Below are 10434 nucleotides of genomic sequence, written 5' to 3' on the forward strand. Positions count from 1 at the left end.
AACACTAAACCTGTCTTATTAATTACAAATAATATTCTAATTCTAGAATAGGTCTAATACAAATCTCACGAATAACATCATAATCAGCACAAGACTTACAGGTGTAAACATCTGGTTTTATACCCAAATAACAAACTTAACAGCAGTAAAACAAATCGTTTATTACAGCATATAATGTTATATTAAATTTACACAATGATATATATAAAACACATACTGTTTATATCATACAGTAATTTAACAAGAATATCAAAACAAATACTACTCATGCACAAACATGCATATACTGGTATTAAAAAGCAATTTTACACAATACTGTTTACCAAAAAACCCTTTCTTAAAGAAAAAAAAAAAAAAAAAAAGCCCTTCCAGATAGGGTCAGTGGTCCAATCTGGACTGGATTGCACTAATGTTCAGGCCAATGCTTAGGTGGCACAGTGCTCAGTGAGCAATTCTGAGCTTGGTGTCACACCTAAAGATTATTTCATTAAGACTGATTTCTTTGTACCAGAGGACCAATATTTTAACCCAAAGGCAAGTCCCTCATGGGACAAATGGTTGAGTTAGCTACAAATCAGGGACGGAGAGAAAGGCATCAAAATGCTGGATATATAGCCCAAGAAGGGGTTACTGTAACCAGGGCCTAGGCACCAAGTATGGCAAAAGTTTTTGTGAATCCTGTCAAGGTATTACCAGCCTCCCTATCCAGTTTGCCATCTCTGGATTTAAGGTCTGGTCTAAAAGTTTTGAGTCCAGTAAACATAAAAGCTCTGAGAAGAAAATAGGAAAATACGAAGACATCTGAGAAATGCAGACTACACTATTTTTTTAGAAAATTTAAGAAAACAATGACTCTTTCTTGTACCTACTTCACACAGTTGTATGGATTGCCCCTCAACAGGAAATACCTTTCGAAGACACTGCCCTAAAGAATCAAAGAGCAAATTCACATCCTAAAATTCCATCCACCTAACCTTGAAATCAAATGATCTCATCCCCATAAATCTTGAACATCAAAACCTGTACCTTGTCAGATGCTCATAAAATTTACAATAAAAATCACTGATACCACAAAATTCATTCACTATCACCACCATTAAAACGTCAATATTTACTTCTAACTAACCATATCCTTTACCTTCCATTAAAGGCACTAGAAACCATACATGATGAAGATGAGACATAATTTACCTTGGTTTTAATCTTAAAAAAAAGAAAAGCATTCTATGAAAGTTTCACACAAATATTAAGACACCATCTTTTTTTTTTCCTTTTTTTTTCCCCCTCCTCTTTCCCCCTACCACCCCAGTAACTAGGGGGAAAGACACTTTCTACTCCAATGAGGGCTCAAACTGTTGTCATCAGTTTCAAAGAGCCAGAGCGAAAGCGGAGGATCTTCTTCTTGAGGTTGTGCGAGGCCTTAATTTTGACAAAGGTTTTTGTGGGGTTGTTATGAAGGTCAGGGGCCGTGACCGTTTGAATGGGGAGGGTCTGGACAAACTGGGACCAAATTAAGCCCCCGCTTTCTTCGGAGTCGCTGGTGGTGGTGCTCTCGCCCACGAACTCGCCCTCGCTCACGCTGGACTCGCTGTCCCCGAAGCAGTTGGTGGTGTAGTTGCTCTGCTCGTCCTCACTGGTGTCCACCACAGTGGAGTGGAAAAGGGACTCGCACTCGGCCGAGTACTCGGAGTCACTGGCTACATAGGCGTAGGGACTGGCGTAGGGCAGCGCCACGGGCACCGGGTACACACCCACGTGCTCCCTGCGAGCCCTACGGGCCCTCCTCAGGGCCTCTTCGTAGGAAATCTCCGCCGAGGACTTCCAGCGCCGGTAGTCGGTTCGCTTGTGCTTAGGTTTGGCCACCACCGCCTCCCGTCCGTGGCCGTGTGCCCTGCTTCCCGCCCTGTGGCCGCCGCCCAGGGGCCTGCCGGGAAGGCCAGCGTCGGAAGGCCCACCCCCGCTCTTCCGAGCCTTGGGAGTCGCTTTCTTGAGTTTCTTATTTGTATCCAAGTCGTCGGAGAAGCGACACTTCTTGCTCCCTGCCCGGGTTTTCTCCCGGACGGTCGGAAGACCGGTTTCCAGCCCCTGCAGGGCCGGGCCCCGGTGCTTCAGGGTGGAGCTTCTCGCGACGCCCATGTTCCTGTGGCCCCGGTGGAGCCTGCCGCCGGCCACCTGCCCAGGAATGAACTGAGCTTTGACCAGATGCCCTTCCTCCAGGCTTTGCGAAGAAGAGCCCTCGCTTTTGAAATCCAATGTAGGCCTCTCCTCCATGGGAAAAGCAGGTGGCAGCAATGGAGGAGGAGCGGGCACGGGGGCAGCCTGCAGGTTGTTTTTCTGCGGCATCTTTTTCAGGGGCAGCACAGCCTTGTTCTCCTGCAAGGGGACAGGAGGACCTCTGCCGGGGCTCTCTTTCGGAGAGACAGCTGAGGTCTGACAGCTTTCTTTCAGCGACTCCCCTTTCCCAGAGGCAGGACACCGCGCGTGTTCCTGGGAGGCTGCCTTAGCATTTTGGGGCACATGCTTGCTTTGGAGTTCGGAGACAGCACCTGCCAAGCAGCCCTCCGGCGGGGGCAGTCTTTTACTTTCCAGTTGCTCTGCCTTAGATTCTTTTGGCCGCTGCTTCAGTGGGGAGAATACCCCACTGTCCGAAGAGGGTATTCCCCCAGTGGGCAAACACGCCTGTTTGGAATTCTTAAGGTTCACACCATTGCCCTGCGAGAGGCCGCCAATGGCCCTGACACACACACTCCCATTTCTCAGAAGCCCTTTCGTGGGGTCAGCATTCACACTGGTTCTGGGTTTGTTGGTCCTTACAGGGTGTGTTTTTTTCTGGACCAGGCTCAGAATGTAGCCATCCATTTTCTTACTGGGTGAAGGATGGGAAGCAGACCACAGACTGCTTGGAGATGGTAAGGAATTGTCTGTTTTGGTGGTGTCCAGTTCAGATCCAACGCAAATATCATTTGCATGGTTCCCAAGCCTGTCCTCTTCCCTCAGAGGGTTGCCCGTCAGACAAAGGAGAAACATTGGGCTCTGCACAGCCACAGCATGAAGTGGACTGGGATAGCGATATACATCATTCCCGTTTTTAGACACCAGATCACACTGGTACTTGGGATTCACATCTGCAATGACATCAAGGGAATTAAATTGTGTGGAGGGGGAACAGCAAATTGCCCCTGAGGCCTGGTCTTCACAGTGGCCTTCTTTATATTCCAACCATCCTATGAGATCTGAAAAACATTTAAAGGTACACTCTGAAGAAATGAATTAGTAGCACCATCTTGACTCTGACCAGTTTTTATTAAGATAAGTTCATGGGTAGAGAGAGAATAACAAAAGAATAAAAAATACATCACTAGTTACTCTACCAGTTTACATAAGGTTCACATAACTGAATGAAGGAAAAAAATTTTAACAAAAATTGAGATGAGATATATTCTCTAAAGGAAATACACTTAGCCACTAGAAATGTTTTCAAATTATTGAATAGGGAAAACTGCACTATAAAATTTAGTGAAAATCATGATATAATATTAAGAATATGATTATTAAGACTGTGTTTATACAAAGAAAGTCTAAGATGAAGTATACCAAGGTTCTAATAGTAGAACCTCAGTGTGATGAGAAAAAAGTTGATGTTTCCCTTCAGCTTTACTTTCTAAATTTTAAATAATAACTACTGTGTTTCTAACTGGAAAATAATTAATGAGTCATTCTCTCTTTAATCCTGTCTGTTCCAGTCCTGGCTTTAAAATACTTCAGAAAAACTACAGTTTCTATAGACTTTCTCCACATTTTTTATTTTTTACAACTTGATTCCTAATGATATCTGTTCAAATATAACAACTAAAAGGTCAAGGAAACTGATCAAGCTTCAATAATAATTGCAGCATATTTTCAATAGTGATATTAAAAAACAAAATGGCATTGTTTAATAGGAAAAGGAATTCTTGATAGGACTTTTTAAAAAATTGAGTAGTAGTAATAGTAATGGATAAATTTCCCCCATCTTAAAAATGTTGATGCCAAAATATAATGAAATCAAGTTTTCTTATTTAAATGATTTTGATTGCTTAGTGAATATTATAAATATCAAATCCTTTTAATGACCTTAAGTTAGCAGAGAAAAATCAAAGTTGAGTTCATTATTGATTTATATTCCATTATAATTATTCAAATATTAAAAACCTTTTATGTGCCAGATTGTGCTAATTGTTTAAGGAAAAGCTCTCTGAACTCTAACATTTAGCATTCTCAGGAGAAAACAATCTCAGCCCAAAGATGATACGATTTGTAAAGAAAATATTTTAAAAAATGAAAATGAAATATTCACCTTCTCAACCCCCAATAAATAAATTGTTCTAATGGGGAACCTCTAACATCCTTTCCCATCCCTTCTCCTCCACTACCCTAAGTCCTTTCTTTGCCTTAAAGCCACATTTACCTACACTTTACCACTTATCCCTTTTCCTTATTTGAATTGAACCAAACAACCCAATGCCCAAGGTCCAGCCCAACTGTCTCAATTGTGTAAGGAGGTGGCATTTGAGAGAGCCAGAGGTTTGTCTTCAAGGAAAACCTGTACAAAAGTGCCTTTTAATGGCTTAAAAAGTTCACATCTGAAACCAGATCTACAGAGTGAGGAAGAACAATTATTAATGAACTTAAGGACCAGACACTCTAGATAACACAGTTCTGTACTTCCCCAAACGATTGCTGCTGAACACATACTGTATAAATACAAAGACACCAACCAATTAGCAACCTCAGCTGCTCAGTGTTAGGTTTTCCTTGCTTAAACTCAAAAGTTCAGCCTCACACACAAATGAAAAATAGACAAACTCAGAGTATAGTGACTTGTGCCAGCACATGCTGCAGCACTTATCCTCTCTGCTCTTTCAAGGAATCACAGAATAATAGGACTTAGGGTATAGTCCTGAATTTTATCAACAACTCTGCCATTCAGCCCAAGGGGAGTTTCTGACAACAGTTTATAAGTCTAAATTCCTCCTCTATTAGATGAGATGGTTGAATGTAACAATTCAAATTCCCTTGGGGTGGTTGATAAACATGGATCTGGCAGTGAGACATGAGCTTGCATCCTGCCTCTGCCACTTACTATGTATACAGCTTAAACAACTTCAATTTGCCTCAGTTTTTTAATATATAAGATAGAACTAAAAGTACCTACACACTCTGCAGAACTGTTGGGAGGATCAAAAGAGATATGCAGAACATCCAGTGGTGCATAACACATAGTAGAAATGCAAAAACTCTTCCAGTACTAACAATATGATTCTCTCAGGAGGTCATTGCAAGTATAACTCCAAATGGGGAATTATGACATTTGGGTTGGGGTGCACACACATGCAGAGTATTCTGGGAAACGGGAAGGGGCCAGAGCTTCCTGAAGTGCCAGTTCTTGACTAAGCTGATGAAAACTTAATGTACAATTTAGCTTTAAGTGATTAAAGAAAAAGAAAACGGTTACGGAATGGTTTTCAAAAGAAAATGCAATGGGGTTGGGGGTATAGCACAGGCGTAGAACATGTGTTTAGCATGCCACAACACCCTAGATTCAATCTCCAGCACCAAAAAAAAAAAAAAAAAAAAAGTAAATGTAAATGCAGACAAGTTAAACTAACAGCAAAGACTCAGAAATACATTTCAAGAAGACTTATCTATTGGTGCAGTATTTCTAATTAAATTGTCTTGCTACTATGAGAATACAAAGCCAAACAGAACCCAAAGAGGACTAAATCAGTCCTGGATAGTCATCTAGACCAAACTATGGATTTAGACAAAATTATGGCACTCAGTGCAATAAATTGATGAACCTTTGGTTTTCCATCAGTAAAAAAAGCTGGAGCTACATAATGCTAAGGGCCCTTAACCCTACCAGTTAAAATTTCTATCAGTGCTAACAATTCTTACCTGCAGATTTGGGGCAACCATCTGAGATAGTCAAGGTTGCCTCCAAGGGACTGCAAAAGCAAGTGCTGGAATGACAACTGGATAAACACTCACTGAACACCGAGTTAGAGGAATTAGAAAGGGATCCTGAAGCCCCATCACTCAGCTCATAAAACCCTATAAATAAAAAAATCGTAGGAATTAAGATTATGTCAAGGAATAATACACATTCATGCTTAAAAGGAAAAGGGGAGGCAGGGTGTTTTTTTTTGGTGTTTTGGGCCATTTTATTTCACTGGATTTTAACCTCCAATAACTGATTATATGGTTCTATTTCAAACAATCCTCATGAAAAGGCAGAGTGTACAACTATAGTTATATTTCAAAGTTATTCTCACCCTCAAATTGACCTTCTTCCTTGGCCCCACCTTTAAAGATAATGTAAGAAAAGAACTTAGATCTGCCAAAACTTCAACTTTATCATCAATGTTTCAAAAGGAATAACATTAAGAGAAAATTTAAGGAGTCAAATGGTTTAAAAGAAAAAAAAAAAAAAAAAAAACTTTTGAAGTAGTCTCAGGAAGCTGAAGTGTGACTAATTTTCTCGCCCAATTCTGACTTTCTCAAATTTCAAAGGACCACTCTTCCAAAAATTTGAATAGAAGCTTTTCTTAAAAAAAAACTCAGGGGGTTCCAGTCAGATCTCATTATTAAAAATTTTGTCATCTGACTTTATTTATAATCTCTCATACAACTGAATAATAGGCTACCCTTAGTTCTCTCAACAATGGAAACAAACTCCACTGCCATTGCAAGTGTGGGACTACCAACCACAGGGGGCCACCTATGAGTGCAGAATTCCGTCCGTGCAGAAACACTCACCTGAGCTAGGTCGGCTATCTGTCTCCAGGTGCTCTTCAGATGTCTTCTCTACATCCAGTCTCAAGTCACTTATCTGCTTGTCAAGTTCTTGCAACTGATTCAACAAGCCAGCATCTCTTCTCCTTAAACAGTTCTGATTAGCAAGAAACATGGAAAGGAACAATGGATATAATTCAGTGACAAAGAACCAGAAAGTCTTAAGTTTTCAAATTAGCCACCTTAAAGGTTCACTAACCTTTCCAAAACCAAAGTTTTACTGGACAACCTGAAGTAAAAAAAAACTTCAATAATGGGAAAATATGTCCTATCCTTAATTTTACTTTCTCACATTTTGTGGTCATGCAGTTTCTTCATTTTTGTTTTTGTTTTTAAGCACTTTTTTGTTGTTTTAACTAATATATACAAACTGACTTTTTATAGGGAGAGGCAAGAAAACCACAGAGAGACTTTAAATCATCTGGTATACAGCCTGTTTAAAAAAAAAAAAAAAAAAAAAAAGGCTTCGTGGTAGACTTTTGAATTCAAAGTCAGAGTAACAGATTTCCTACAATGCATTATAATCTTACTTAGGTGAGGTTTTCTGGCCAAATGACTTGGCCTGCAGAGTTTTGTTTTCTATTAGTTGCTTTGTGGGGTTTAATCAGTCTTAGGGCCTTTGAAAGTGAGAAATTAATACTAATAGCCAGTGCCAAGTATAATGTGAGCTGGCAGAATCCAAAACCCTCAAGGGAAGATTCATCAAGATTTGAACTCAGCTCGGGTTTCCAAAGGTGACAGATTGGTTGTGCTAACTCACACCGCCACCTAGTGCTTCCTATTGCTGGATGGAAAGGCAAAAGAACTCAAAAGGCATCTGGTTCAAATCATGAATGCCAAGTCTACAAATGAAAATAGTACCATAAACACTGACTGGACTGGAATTCTCCTGACATACTGCCTTGCTCCCCTCAGACAGACAATAGGAATGCACCACTTGCAATCCCGACAGTCACAAAGCCCAAAATGTGCTATTGCACAAGGCAGTGCATAAAATGCAAATGACTAGGCATAACCAGTTCAAATCATTGCTACATACTATCCTGGTCTGTTCAAAGAAACAGTAAAATACCAAAACCAGAGCTATCACACAAAAACCACAGCATACATCCTTACAAAATAGATGCATATGAATACCTACTCCTCTTGTCTGTCTTTTTACTTGTAAAGCTAGGGGACATAAACTATATGCTTGTTTGCTAAAATTTGAGTTTCTTCAGGAAAAAATGAGCCAAATAAGTAAAGGCACTTTGATGCTCAAAAAATAAATTATCTGGAAAGAGACAAAACAAGGAAACACATGGCAATCCACTGTACAGCCTCCCCACACTTTATTGTAAGAGGGCCATTATCTAACATGTGTCTAGTTTCAGATAGTATCACATGGTCAGATAAGGATCTTTTTGCTGTTTTCCAAAACTACATTTTGAGGTCACTGAAACAAAGCTGCCGCCATTATTCCGAGGCGGGGTCAAAAGCTGTTCTCAATACATTAAGGTCCAAAGTTCTTTTTCTTCTCCATGAATGAAGACTGCATAGAGCGACTGGGACGCTGACAGAAATCCTGTAAGATAAATGCTCCCTGAGAGCAAGTTCTCTCTTCTCCCACCTCTACCACCAATCACAGCTAGCAGAACGCATAAAATATGAGAAGAGGAGGCACGTTCTCCAGCCAAATTGCCATCAATTGCAATCTAGTTTTAGCTGCCTTATACAAAGGACTTCTATTTGAAACTAAGCACCAGCCCAGGCGAAAGCTGGTATGCTGGGGAGAGCCCTGGGAGGGGCAGGGCTCCAGTGTAATCGTAAACTACAGGCGCTTCAGTATAATCGTAAAACTCGGTGTTAGACAGTTAACCAAGCCACAGCCCCCTCCTCGCTTTTGTCCCCTCTCTGCGGGAGGAGGTGAAACTAGGGAGACCTCCTAATGAAATGGCATTTTAAGTGGGGGGTTGCAAATCTCTGGGGAAAGGGCACACACTCATTTAACTATGGAGACGAGATTGGAACTAAGCGACTCCAAGATTCTCCAATGCACAGGAGGGGATAGCGGCCATCCCCTCCCCGCAATCTCCGCGAGGTCGCCAGCCCCTCACCTGACACAAAGCAGGCACACGCCAGAAGGACGCGCCTCAGGCACACACAGCACTGGGGGTTAGGGAGGTACGAAGCGGGGATGGGGGTGGGGGTTCAAGACGGCAAGAATTTCCCCAGTCAGAGGCAACCCCGCGCCGACACCAGGCCACCTGCCCCACCTCTAGCCCCGCGGCCGGGGCAGCCGTGCCTCACCTCCGGGCACGACCTACCAATTGCTTCCGCAGCAGCAAGATGTTCTCCTCCAAGAACTTCTCCTCCAGGCGGCTGCGCTGCGCCGCCTCTGCAGGCAACTCCCCGACACGGGGCACAGTGGTCCCCGCGCCCCCGACGCCGCGCAGGGCGCCCCGGACCAGCAGCTCCTGGCGTTGGCGCAGGTACTCCAGCTCCGCCAGCCCAGCCAGCGTGGCCTCCTGCCGTTCTCGGGTGCGCTGCCGCTCGGTGTCCGCCTCGCCCTTCTCCCGCCAGCGCCCCTCGGGCTCCGCCGCACGCTGCTCGCCCCGGGCGGATGCCGGCGGCTCCAGCTCCCTCACGGTGCCGGCTGGACTTGGCTTCATGGCCCCCAACCCAGGAGCAAGCACCGGTCACCGCTGCCGGGCTGCCAGGGCGGAGGAGCGAGGCGCTAGGGCTGCAGCCGCGAGCTCATGCCTCCCCGCGCCGGGGCACAGCTGCGGGGCCGAAGGCACAAGCGCTCGGGACCCGCGCGCGGCAGCCGGCTGCAGAGGACCCGGCCGGGGCGGCGCCGTCCGCTGTCGCCGCGAGTCCCTAGCCGCGGCCCCGCAGCTGATAACGCCCTGCCCGGCGCTACGTCACGCGCGGTGGCCCGGCCACCCCCGCCTGGCGCCCGCCTCCCAGCGCTGGCCCCTCTGCTCGAGGCTCGCTCCCCCAGTTCACCCGTCTTCTGTCAGGCGCGCCGCTCGGCGCTCACGGCCGGCCTCCTCCCGCCCCTCCCCGTCTCCTCCCCCGTCTCCGCGGGCCTGCTAGCCCCCTTCTCGACTTCACTGCACCCGATTTTTCCTCGCTCCTCATTGGCTCTTTTCCATCACCCAAAGCCAGGGCCGAGCGCCTGGAGCCCCAGCATCCTGTTACAGTCAGCCTAGCCGGCAGGGTCCGCGCAGGGACGCGGCAGCTGGGCTCCCCGGAGAACTTTCTGAAACTCGACCAAGTTGCAGTACACAATCTTAACCCTTTCCCCACACGTCCACTCTCTGGGTCCGCTCACAATGGTGTAGGTTTCTTTCACCTTCCCAAGCAAGTTACTGCGAGTGTATTCGAAGACAATTTCTTTGAGTTGGGCTTCCGATTTTTTTCAGTTTTTTTTTTTTTTTTAACTCCATTTTGTAAAAGCATCCATACAAAGCACAGTGCAGGGTTGTTTTAAAAACTGTTTTAAGTTTTGCTATTTTAATTTTTTACGGAAACCTCACAGTGGAAGGCCTTTAAAACCAAGCAGGAGGATGTCGTTGTATCGGTGGCATCGGTTCTTTTAAAAGTCTAAGGTTTATA

The 10434-nt window shown here is 44.4% G+C and overlaps 1 protein-coding gene across 3 annotated transcripts; it reads right to left on the reverse strand.

The window, feature by feature from the left end:
• Positions 1-343: 343 nt before the first annotated feature.
• Positions 344-9838, reverse strand: DACT1 (dishevelled binding antagonist of beta catenin 1). Of its 3 annotated transcripts, none has more exons than XM_079127481.1 (4): positions 9141-9837; positions 6799-6931; positions 5938-6093; positions 344-3125 (listed from the first exon to the last, which is right to left on the reverse strand). In XM_079127481.1, the coding sequence occupies exons 1-4, from the start codon at positions 9483-9485 to the stop codon at positions 1348-1350; spliced, it is 2412 nt and encodes an 803-aa protein (XP_078983607.1). In that variant the 5' UTR covers positions 9486-9837; the 3' UTR covers positions 344-1347. The 3 variants fall into 3 exon arrangements, with proteins under 3 accessions (XP_078983607.1, XP_078983606.1, XP_078983608.1); XM_079127480.1 differs by having other exon boundaries at positions 344-3233; XM_079127482.1 differs by lacking the exon at positions 5938-6093 and having other exon boundaries at positions 9141-9838.
• Between the last annotated feature and the right edge of the window lie 596 nt (positions 9839-10434).

The sequence above is a fragment of the Sciurus vulgaris genome (genome assembly GCF_902686455.1).
Source record: "Sciurus vulgaris genome assembly, chromosome: 2".
NCBI lineage: Eukaryota > Metazoa > Chordata > Mammalia > Rodentia > Sciuridae > Sciurus > Sciurus vulgaris.